Here is a 12048-nt window from a genome sequence, read left to right as displayed (position 1 = left end):
CATTAAATAATGTGTGACACATGCAGCCTGACTGGGTTACATTTTTAACCACAGGTGATTATAAAGGAGACGAGAGGGAACCTCAGATTACTGGAGCAGGACTCGCTCCTCTGACGGACCTGTCAGTTATTTAAATCTTATTATCTCGCGCTGCACAGAGTGCTGCCTGTCAGGTGTGTGGGACATTTTCATGTATTTCAAATATTATTTTAAAGTGATTAAAAACTAATGCAAATGAAAGCTGTGACTTCAATGATGCAGTAAAAACTGCACTTCCTGGATTTTGTTTTCTATGTGAGCTGTACAGAAGAATGCAGTCCTTGTATTTATTTCACTGTTTTGCTGACAGTCTTATAATTAACACGTAAGCAGAGCCAGGTGTCGAGAGCTTCTTAACATTCACATTTATTTCCGGGTTTAGTTACACAGGCTGTATCACAGCAGAGATGCACTAGAGACAAGAAAAGAAACGGTCCAGGGACACCACAGTCAGCTGCAGCACGGCTTACTGTCATGCATCATCCAGTCTCAGCTGGAAACCGTTCATTTAAGACCCGTCCACGGCCTCCGTGCCAGACTAGCTTAGAACCATCCACGCCCAGGTTGCTGTGGCTAAGCTAATTTAGCACGATAACCAGAACCCAGGAGCATCGGTGACGCCGGTTTCCGTGCGAGTCACCACAGCTTGACGTCGGTGAGCTCCAGGTCTCCCATGATCTCCAGCTGGTCGATGCTGCTCAGGTCCTGCACCCGGTGTCTGAACTCGAACAGGTGCGAGCCGTTCACCGCCAGCTTGAACCGATGTGGCTGACAGAGGAGAAGGATCTGAGGAAGAAATTTTAAAAAAAGAGTCTCTGAAGAAGCAGAAGGCCTTTAAAAGCGTTGAGAAGCTGCAGGTGGTCCTTACCTCAAAGTATTCTCCTGAGGAGAATGGAAAGAAGGGCAGCTCCCGCTCCTCCTGACCCCAGGACTCACCCAGGTACGAGTTCCTGATGAACACGCTGGACTTCATGCGGGGGTTCAGGTGGAGAGCGATGTTCTCCGTCCGGCTGTTCCGGAGGTTCACGGTAAAACTGGAGCAACGTATGAGCGTGCATCACTGTGAGATGGGCGGATAACTGGATAACTCGCACACAGATTCATATACGTGTCTGAATGTTTACCTGTGAGGATACATGCTGACCTGCCCTTTGATTGTGATGTGCTGTCCTGGGCTCAGGCCTTTGAGGATGCTGCCTTTGTAAGGGAGGCTCTGAAACAGCAGTGAAACCTAAACGTCTGATAAGAGTTTGGACATGTGATCGAGTTTTAGCAGTTTAAAGGTAAAAACTCACCAGGTCCCCTGATTCTGAGAATATTGCCTGAGAGGGAGAAAACACACATTTAGACACGAGCGGCAAAAAACCTGAAATATGAGAAAGACATGTACTCACTGAGTTTGGGATGTAGCCGATAGCGTTCACCCTGACTTTCCCACAGATGGAGAAGGTGTCAACCCTGTTCAGAGGAATTCTGTGCTTGTATTCCAGCAGGTGCGCTCCATTTACCGCCACCTGCAGGTGAACAAGGAGCGTTATCTTTCGGTTCCACATGCAGGCCTACCATCTCCACCAGCTCGGGCTCACAGACCTTGAAGGCGTCTTCATGCACCAGGATGATCGTCTCGAAGGGGGCGCCGCGCTTGTAGGGCAGCTGGTGGAGCGTCTCCTCTCTGCCCCAGCTCTCCTGCAGCAGGGAGTTGCACACCACACAGGGCGAGCCCTTGAAGCGAGGGCTGAAGTGGAGGGCGACGTCAGAGCGTGGTTTGGTGCTGCAGCCACTCGACAGGTCGATCTGAAACCTGCACAAAGTTTAACTGCCCATTAAATCATGTCGTGCATCAACGTTTAACTTAAACTCCACGTGGATGTAACTCCATCCTTTTATTCTGAACCCAGTTGGCAGAACAGCTGAGCTCTCAGATGTGATTTAAAGAAAAGAGAGAGAGACTTTGAGTGGTCTGACTGTAGCAGAGCTGGGAGCGATGCATGATCACCGAAGAGAATAACAACCTCATTGATATCAGCCAAACTGATCCTGGACCTGTTCTCTGCAACTGGAATTGAATGTGCACAGATCAGCACATCCAGGGTAACTTCTCAGCGATCCCAGTAAACCCAGCAGGAGGCGGGGTTTCAGCATCTGACCAATCAGGTTTACTGACAGTGAAGTGGCTGAGTGTACAGATGAAGACAAAGCTGACGAGTTAAATACAGACTGAGTGTGTGTGAGCATCCAGAGCTTTGCTCAGTCAGTCTGTGTTCATAAAGTTTATTTGAATCAGGAAGGAAAGAGTTGGCAGTGAACGGATCTTCATTAACCTCCTAAGACCTGAACTCTTCCACAGCAGCATTTTTAATTTCTCTTTGATATTTGGGCTCATTGGGGCCCGATGAATGTAAAAACAAAGAATTACCAGATTTTCTTTTTTACCTTATTTTTGTTTTTAAGAAAAATCAGAGCCACATATGAGGATATTCATTTAAAATTCTGATAGAACAGTGGCAGCATAATGTCCTCGTAAGTGGATATCAGGCCCTCGTAGAGCAAAATTGAGTATTTTGGTCTAAATAACCCAAAATGTGATGTCCACATATGTGGATGGAGGTCCTAGGAGGTTAAAGGAACATTTAGATGTGAGTGAGACATTTGATTGAGCTGCAGTGTCGGAGCTGTTTAAGGAGAGAGGAAATGTAAATAAATCAGGAATTAAGTTTCTATAGTTCTCACTGATGCTCATGACATAAAGACTTTGGATGGTAAAAACCGTCAGACCCTGTGAGGGTCCAGGAACAGCGGAACTTTTCTGATTGGCCAGCAGACGATGATTTCAAACCTGCTGATCTCTAATCTAGAAACAGAACTGAGCAGATTGGGTCTCCAGCATGAGTGAGAAGTGAACAGCTCTGTGAGAGGCTCCGGAGTTTTTGGGTCCTTGCTGCTACATCGTACCTAAACAGACACACAACCCCCCACGCACACTGTACACACCAAAATAATATCACATATCAATAACCAGTAACCTCAACATCGTTTCACCTTTTGATCAGAACCACGGACAGCACCTGCAGTCAGAGACGTTTGTGCTACAAACTCACAGCAGAAAGATTTAAGTTTCGTTTTATCAGCGAACATAAAACATCTGTAACATCTGGAAACAACAAACCACAGGAGGCCTCGCTGTGTGTGGAAACACTATTTCAATAAAAACAAACTATTCACCATCACTTCCTCTTTTCAGCTTCACTCATTTGCTTCACATGTAATGCTGCTGCTTTCACCAAAATATGAATTACTGAATATTTCACGTCAGCAGGTTCTCGAGCATTTCCCCTCTGTGACAGAGCAGCATCGGTAACATGTGACAGCACACCTGCACAGATACAAGCTACCCTGCAATATAAAAATCATCTCAATCAGCAGCAGCTAGAACATTAAAGTTATACAAAGATCAATAATTATGGTTCAATAATATAATCTATATGATTGTGAAAGGTGCCACAGTTTATAATAAGCACTTTAAATATCCTTTGATTATACAACTTGTGAAACTATTAAGTATAAATAATTTTACAAATCAACACAAAATGAAGTTTTTGAATCTGCAGCAAAATCCATAAACCAAACTTGACAGGTGAGGGGCAGCCAATCAGAACAAAGGGGGCTTGTTTCAGGCAGGATGGACTGAGATGCTGCACTTAGTCCCAGAATAATATACAGAAGGATTATTGTGGACTTTAAATCAAGCAAAGCAGGTATGGAAGAGTTCAGTAATACAGTAAATATCACACACACCTGAAAACAGCGTCATGGGTCAACTTTCATTCTCTTTTAGCTGAAAATGTTTGCAGGGGGAGATTTTTTCTTTGTTAGTTTTCCTGCATGAACAGAACAAACTGCTGCTGTTTGATTTGAATCTTACCTGTCAGCATCGGGGGGGACGGTGCCCTGGACGATGATGATCTCCCCGGGGTGCAGGCCACCAGGTATGGGTCCAGTGTATGGGATCACCTGCAGAGCGGACATGGAAACCTCAGAGAGCCTCGTGTCTTCATTCGAGTGTGGTCAGACAGACAGATGTGGACAGGTGTGTGGGCAGATGTGCGGACAGCGCTAGAAACTGCATGCGTGCAGACAGCAGAGCATGCAGCCATCAGAGGGCTGATGGAGATGATGATAATAATAATCCGCTTACCGGATTCAGAACCGTGTGTTTAGCGTTAGCCACGGACATCGGGCCTCTCGTGTCGGACTGCGGCCTGCAGCTGTGCAGAAAAACGGCAGTCTGCGCAATGCGCGCCAAACGGGAGCGGGCTGGAGCTCTCCTGCGCTACACGGGGATGGAGGCAGTGGGCATCTTCTCTCCATCAGCCATTAACAGCTCGCGCATGCGCAAAATCCTACCATGTGATCGGCACCCGATCAACAACAACACGGATGAAGCCCACCCACGTGACCGTGAGAGCGTCACGTGAACCTGCAGGAAGTACATGACGTCAGTCATAATCTATCTGAGAACCTGGGAACATAACCCACGTAAAAATGTTAATAACTTATTTGTTAACTTTGTATGGAAGAATAAGCACCATCATCTAAAAAAATCATTGTTTGTGGACCTAAAGATAAAGGTGGTTTTGGCCTTCTGGACTTCATGGGTCCTGGACTATACATTTAAGGTGAAATGGCTAAAAGAACGCTTAAAATCTCCTGGATCATTATTGCATTTCATTCCACATAACATTTTTAGAAATGTTGGAGGTTTACACTTCCTATTGTCTTGTAGTTACAGTATATCAAAGTTACCAGTTAAAATGTCTGCATTTTATCAACAGGCATTGTTGGCTTGGAAATTATGTTATTCACATAACTTTTCTCCACATAGATCTATTATCTGGAATAACGAATGTATTACTAAGAGGAACAAATCACTATATTTGCAGAATTGGATTGATAAAAATATAATCTATTTAAAAGACTTATTTGACTCTGAAGGCCAGCTACTTAGTTACAATGACTTTATTACAGAAAAAACATTCCCTATCAAATTTAAAGATTTTAGCTCTGTAATAAAGTCCGTTCCCAGCGGACTGACTGAGTTGATGAAAAGCTACAAAAACAGAACACACCACATGCATCCGTTAACACTCTTTATATAAATGGTATTGATTTCTTAAGCAAGAAATGCACCAATAAACATATTAGAGAATGTTTGTTTAATGCAAAGAAAATAACTCCAAGAGGGAAGTTTTTTTGGAATGCTATTTTTGATAATATCAACTGGGATAAAGCGTGGCTTGTTCCTTTTAGATTTTGTATTACAAACAAAGTTAGAGAATTACATTTGAAAATATTACATAACATATATCCATCCAACATGTACATTTCAAGATTCTGTGACATTGATAGAAAATGTACCTTTTGTAAAACTGAACTTGAAAGTGTTACTCATTTGTTTTATGGCTGTTCATATAGTGCTACATTTTGGAGAGAGCTTGAAAATTATATACTGTGCAAGACAACATACGAAATCAAAATTGAAGGGAAGAACATTATCACTTATTTTGAAACTAAAGAAAAAAAAATATGTGCCATTGTCAATGTTTATATCTTATTAGGGAAATTCCATATACATAAATGTACATTTCAAAACTCAACCCCATCATTTAATTTGTTTTTGATTGAAATTGAATATTATTTAAACTCTCTTAAATTAACTTCCAATAAAAAAGGTTTATCATTGATTGAAATTCATTCAGAAATGTTTAACAAATGAGCTGTCACGACTTTCAAGTACTAAATTATGAAGTCTGTCACATCCCCCCCCCCCTTTTTTTTCACTTCTTTTTTTCTTTTTTTCCTTTATTTATTTGTCCTTCTTATTTCATTGTACTGTATATTGTTACTTTTATTTGCCTTGTATGTCTACTGTTCAGGCTGAACTGGAATGACTGGCTGTTCACTTTGTAATTTCAATAAAGTTTGAAAAAAAAAGAGAACATAACCCACGTGATCTCCGGTGTTTTAATTAAATATCAGGATTCATTCAAAGGATTTAAAGAGTCTAATTAATTAATTGAACACCTGGTCCTCACCTGCAGGCAAGACGAGCAGCGGGAAGTATTTGAAACAATAATAATAATAATGCTGATGATGATGATGATGATGTTCAGGCTGTATAAAGTCTTCAAACCAAATATTAAAACGTGTGTTTGAGCGAACATTAGTACAACATTAGTACAACAAACCTTCGTTAATAATTTTATAACTTTTGTTAGTTTAAAAAATATTAACGTGAAGTTTAAACGTCTCGTGTTTTTAAACTAAACAAGATTTCTGAGTTTTTATTCTTTTTGTATGAAGCTGCCGGTTCGTCCTGATGACATGTGGAAGCAAAACTACGGAATCCCGGCAGGATCATGCATGAAGCATTAACACGTTTGCAGCAGTTACAGCAAGTGACCGTTAGAGGGCGCCATTTATTCATGATAGGTCAATATAATATAATATAATATAATATAATATAATATAATATAATATAATATAAATATAATGCAAATCTAAGATTGGACGATTGTGTGTCAAACACAAAGAAACATCATCTACCCGAGCAGCTTCTCAGGTGTCTAAGACCAAAACAATATCATTCATAATATTTGTGATAAAATCAACGAGAGATCAAATTCAAAAAACACAATCAAGAGCCATCAGTGAAGCTCTCATCTCAGTCTTCAAGGAGACGGTGAAGCTGATGAAAAGATAACAGAGCTGCAGAATAAATGAATGAGTTCCTCAGGCTCTGTTGAGACCATCAAAGAGGAGTGGAGGAGATCTGGTCCCTCAGGCCAATCGCAGCACCTCAGCTGTGCTGGACGTGGCACATCATCAGGAGAAACCACGACCTGTGATCACAGGATTCACCTCTTCTCCCCACACAGAGCCTTAGTATGGAACAATAAGGACATCTCATATAAACACCAGGTTCTCCTTTATCACATGTGGTTTGGTGACGGAGATGTGACCGTGGGTCAGATGTTTAATCAAAATGATTTTCTGTCTCATGCAGAGCAGTTCACACCGTATCGCCTCCTGTCAGTTGTTTCTTATTTAAAGACACACAGTCATCACTCATCATGTCCTACTGAACCAAACCAGCCTACACTTTATTAATGAGCTCAAACAGCACTGAGAAGACCCAACCTGGTCAAATCAAGACAATATGTTCGTGACACCCTCAACATATGAGACTTTTGTTAAATTATATCCAACTTTTTTTTTGCCATGCTTTGTTTTGGAGGATAGAAAAATCTGTCTCCGAAGCCACCAGGCTCCTGACAGGTGGAAGGCTCATCCTGATTGGACAAAGCAGACATCCTTCATGGAGATGAACTCACGCAGGTGCCAACGGCTGTGTCCCAACTCAGGGGCTGTGTCCCAATTAAGAGACTGCACGCTTGAAGTACGCATTTTAAGTGCGGTTACGTCACCGCCACGCGACGACGGCTGTCCCAATTCGAAGTGTGCTTCAAATGCATACTCCAAATGCGCCGTCGATTTCCCCAAATATCAAGCGTGGTCCGGTGCACGCTTCGTGGTCCCATATATCCCACAATTCATAGCGTGGCGGTGGGTGTGGATAATTTTGCTGCAAATTACGGCAGAAGGGAGCGGCCGAAGAGGGGTTTTCTTTTCAAAACTTTATTGAAATTATAAAGCGAACAGTCAGTCATTCCAGTTCAGTTTGTACAGTAGACATACAAGGCAAATAAGAGTAACAATATACAGTACAATGAAATAAGAAGGATAAATAAATAAATGATAAAAAAAAAGAAAAAAGGGGGGGAATGTGACAGACTTCATAACAACTTTGTACTTGAAAGTTGTGACAGCTCATTCCTTAAACATTTCTGAATGAATTTCAATCAATGATAAATTAACTTCCAATAAAAAAAGTTTAAGAGTTTAAGTAATATTCAATTTCAATCAAAAACAAATTAAATGATGGGGTTTAGTTTTGAAATTGACATTTATGTATGTGGAATTTCCCTAATAAGTTGGAGCGGCCGAAGAGTGAACTGTCAAAAGTACTGAATATGACGACACTTATGTGCTAATGTTTAATAATTAAAGTCAGTCATATGTCCACAAACACACAACAAGCTGAAAGTCAGTGATATATGGACACACACACACACACACACACACACACACACACACACACACACACACACACACACGGAGTGCAGAATTATTAGGCAAGTTGTATTTTTGAGGAATAATTTTATTATTGAACAACAACCATGTTCTCAATGAACCCAAAACACTCATTAATATCAAAGCTGAATGTTTTTGGAAGTAGTTTTTAGTTTGTTTTTAGTTTTAGCTATTTTAGGGGGATATCTGTGTGTGCAGGTGACTATTACTGTGCATAATTATTAGGCAACTTAACAAAAAACAAATATATACCCATTTCAATTATTTATTTTTACCAGTGAAACCAATATAACATCTCCACATTCACAAATATACATTTCTGACATTCAAAAACAAAACAAAAACAAATCAGCGACCAATATAGCCACCTTTCTTTGCAAGGACACTCAAAAGCCTGCCATCCATGGATTCTGTCAGTGTTTTGATCTGTTCACCATCAACATTGCATGCAGCAGCAACCACAGCCTCCCAGACACTGTTCAGAGAGGTGTACTGTTTTCCCTCCTTGTAAATCTCACATTTGATGATGGACCACAGGTTCTCAATGGGGTTCAGATCAGGTGACCCTTTCTTGCCAGCCACGCTGTGGAGTACTTGGACGCGTGTGATGGAGCATTGTCCTGCATGAAAATCATGTTTTTCTTGAAGGATGCAGACTTCTTCCTGTACCACTGCTTGAAGAAGGTGTCTTCCAGGAACTGGCAGTAGGACTGGGAGTTGAGCTTGACTCCATCCTCAACCCGAAAAGGCCCCACAAGCTCATCTTTGATGATACCAGCCCAAACCAGTACTCCACCTCCACCTTGCTGGCGTCTGAGTCAGACTGGAGCTCTCTGCCCTTTACCAATCCAGCCACGGGCCCATCCATCTGGCCCATCAAGACTCACTCTCATTTCATCAGTCCATAAAACCTTAGAAAAACCAGTGTTGAGATATTTCTTGGCCCAGTCTTGACGTTTCAGCTTGTGTGTCTTGTTCAGTGGTGGTCGTCTTTCAGCCTTTCTTACCTTGGCCGTGTCTCTGAGTATTGCACACCTTGTGCTTTTGGGCACTCCAGTGATGTTGCAGCTCTGAAATATGGCCAAACTGGTGGCAAGTGGCATCTTGGCAGCTGCACGCTTGACTTTTCTCAGTTCATGGGCAGTTATTTGGCGCCTTGGTTTTTCCACACGCTTCTTGCGACCCTGTTGACTATTTTGAATGAAACGCTTGATTGTTCGATGATCACGCTTCAGAAGCTTTGCAATTTTGAGACTGCTGCATCCCTCTGCAAGATATCTCACTATTTTTGACTTTTCTGAGCCTGTCAAGTCCTTCTTTTGACCCATTTTGCCAAAGGAAAGGACGTTGCCTAATAATTATGCACACCTGATATAGGGTGTTGATGTCATTAGACCACACCCCTTCTCATTACAGAGATGCACATCACCTAATATGCTTAATTGGTAGTAGGCTTTCGAGCCTATACAGCTTGGAGTAAGACAACATGCATGAAGAGGATGATGTGGACAAAATACTCATTTGCCTAATAATTCTGCACTCCCTGTATATATATATATATATTTACATTACCACAGTGAGTTGACTTTAGTCTCATGAACAACATTAACTAATTATTATTTACTAACTAATCTTAAATGACTGTTCAGCACAGAAATGAAGCCCAACAATCATGTTTTACAGTCCCGTGGTCTCAGCCTCAGATACTCAACTAATCAAAGTGATGTCATGACAAAAATGAATGACCAACAAAACATTTTTCTCCTTCATTTCTGTCAAACAAAGCTGTATGTAACGTGTCTCGCGGTTAGTATCATGGTTGCTAGGCAACCTGAACAGCGCGACGAAGCGTATACCGTCCCATTTTACAAGCCTCTCACTTCCGCACTTCTCGTACTCATAGTACGCACCGTACGTAGTACGCGTAGTGCGCGTACTTCAAGCGTGCAGACCCTGAATTGGGACATAGCCAACGACTCAGACAGATAGAAGCATGCAGACATAAATTTCATCACATGCAATAAATAACTGCAAAAAATGTACTTTTTTTTTTTACAATTTGTTGTACTTTTCGGTTTGTTTGGTTGTTCTGGATCATCATTGGTTAAATATGTGTTTACAAATAAAAACAACATTAGGTGTTAAACATGATCACGGTTGACTTGAGAAGCGACATCTGCGACATCCCGTGAACGCAGCAGATAGGGGTGTGTCGAGGCGTGGGGGCTATAAAAGGTGGGCTGTGCGCCTCTGTGATCAATCACCTTTCCTCTCCCCAGCAGAGCACAGCCGACATGAAGACGCTGCGTGTGGTCGTCCTCGCATCGCTGCTGCTGATTCTCCAGCTCAGCTCACAGGTGAGTTACGTTTTTGTCCAAGTGTCGTGTTCGTGCTGAGGAGTTGCATTACGTTAAGAAGCTTTAAATGTCGCGTGGAGGGGCAGGAGAGGCTGCGGGACAAACTTTTTGTCAAACGTTAAATTTAAACACCTGATCAAAGGTGGAGGTAACTCTAAGGGCCTCTCAGCCTCCCCACGGTGTGCAGCCGCACTTCCTCAGCTTCATGGCGTCTCTTGTGTTGCAGATGGCCCGGGGGCACGTGTCCACGGCGTCCCCAGCGTCCACGATCAAGTCGTCCACGATCAAGTCCTCCACGGTCAGCCCGTCCACGGCGTCCATGATCAAGTCCACGATCAAGTCCTCCACGGTCAGCCCGTCCACGATCAAGTCCTCCACGGTCAGCCATTCCACGGCGTCCACGGTCAAGTCCTCCACGCTCAGCGCATCTACGTTGTCCACTATGACCGCGGCGTCCACAGTAAAGTCCTCCACGGTGAAGGCAGTCTCTGCCACGGCGTCCACACTTTCCACTGTGAAGACTGCGACTTCTCCAAGAAGCAGGCCTCCGACAGGGACCGGCTCCCGGGGACCCGCCGCCTGCACTCCGCTGCTGGCTCTGTTGGCTCTCCTCCACAGCTGGTCCGGATGACTGGATCCGGATCGGCCTGGACTCCGTGGAAACTTTAGGTCTTCCTAAAGGAGGTTTAATAAAAAGCTGTTTCCTCCTGAACTCTGAGAACAGGAGTGAGTCATGGAGGTGCTCCTGTTTCCGGTGTCACTGACTATGAAGTTTGTCTAAATGCTGTAAAACATTTGGGACTGAAAGGCTGTGCTTTGATGTCAACTGAATAAAACTTAAAATCTAAGACCACGTGACTGTTTCCTTCCTGTGCGGGAAAAGTGAAGCTGCATGAGTGAGTTCAGAGCCCCGATGGTCTGACCCGCTGTGGCTCAGTCACACCAGGTCTGACTATCAGGCTCCTTCAGCCTCTTAATCTGGTTTCAGCTATTTTAAATTGGCACCCTAACCCTGACGAGAAAATCTGAGCTTCCTGTGGTAATGCTAGTCAACACAGGGCACACCTGCTGCCTCACATGTGGTGAACTTAGGTCTAAGCCTCCAGATTCAGAAGTTTGTGTGTGTACATGCAGAAAGGTTTTAATTTGGAACTCAAATTTACAGCTAACATAAATGTAAAACTGCTTCGGGACTGAGACGTGACTGTGTCCATCTTATATACAGTGTATTCTAGAAGGTGCACTTTTACCAGCAGGATGCACCGTGGCTCAGTTTTTTTTTCTGAGGGGCCTGAAGTGTCTAAAGAAAATCTACCCACACCTTGACAAACATGTGCTGCTGGTATAAAGCAGGATGGATTGGTGCTCGCATGTTTACACCGAAGTCTGACTCTACTGTCCAAAATCAAAGGATCCAGCCTCTGTTTGCTAGTCTCCCTGT

The 12048-nt window shown here is 42.9% G+C and overlaps 2 protein-coding genes across 3 annotated transcripts; one reads left to right on the top strand and one right to left on the bottom strand.

The window, feature by feature from the left end:
• Window positions 1-381: 381 nt before the first annotated feature.
• Window positions 382-4469, bottom strand: lgals8b (galectin 8b). 2 transcript variants are annotated; one of them, XM_086275787.1, is made up of 8 exons: window positions 4235-4463; window positions 3962-4050; window positions 1630-1840; window positions 1434-1553; window positions 1335-1361; window positions 1164-1252; window positions 908-1073; window positions 382-825 (listed from the first exon to the last, which is right to left on the bottom strand). In XM_086275787.1, the coding sequence occupies exons 1-8, from the start codon at window positions 4271-4273 to the stop codon at window positions 676-678; spliced, it is 891 nt and encodes a 296-aa protein (XP_086131913.1). In that variant the 5' UTR covers window positions 4274-4463; the 3' UTR covers window positions 382-675. The 2 variants fall into 2 exon arrangements, with proteins under 2 accessions (XP_086131913.1, XP_086131912.1); XM_086275786.1 differs by having other exon boundaries at window positions 1335-1553; window positions 4235-4469.
• Window positions 4470-10460: 5991 nt separating this feature from the next.
• On the top strand, window positions 10461-11455 carry LOC147306594 (uncharacterized). The gene is made up of 2 exons (XM_086275059.1): window positions 10461-10607; window positions 10834-11455. Exons 1-2 carry the CDS (start codon window positions 10545-10547, stop codon window positions 11236-11238), a joined length of 468 nt encoding a protein of 155 aa, XP_086131185.1. The 5' UTR covers window positions 10461-10544; the 3' UTR covers window positions 11239-11455.
• Window positions 11456-12048: the final 593 nt, after the last annotated feature.

Source organism: Aulonocara sp. 'chitande type north' Nkhata Bay, linkage group LG19 (genome assembly GCF_057382095.1).
Source record: "Aulonocara sp. 'chitande type north' Nkhata Bay isolate Kocher_YH1m ecotype deep benthic linkage group LG19, A_spYH_male_GT1.1, whole genome shotgun sequence".
In the NCBI taxonomy this organism is placed as follows: domain Eukaryota; kingdom Metazoa; phylum Chordata; class Actinopteri; order Cichliformes; family Cichlidae; genus Aulonocara; species Aulonocara sp. 'chitande type north' Nkhata Bay.
The sequence above is the reverse complement of the archived record's forward strand: the minus strand, read 5'-3'. Positions and strand labels throughout refer to the sequence as shown.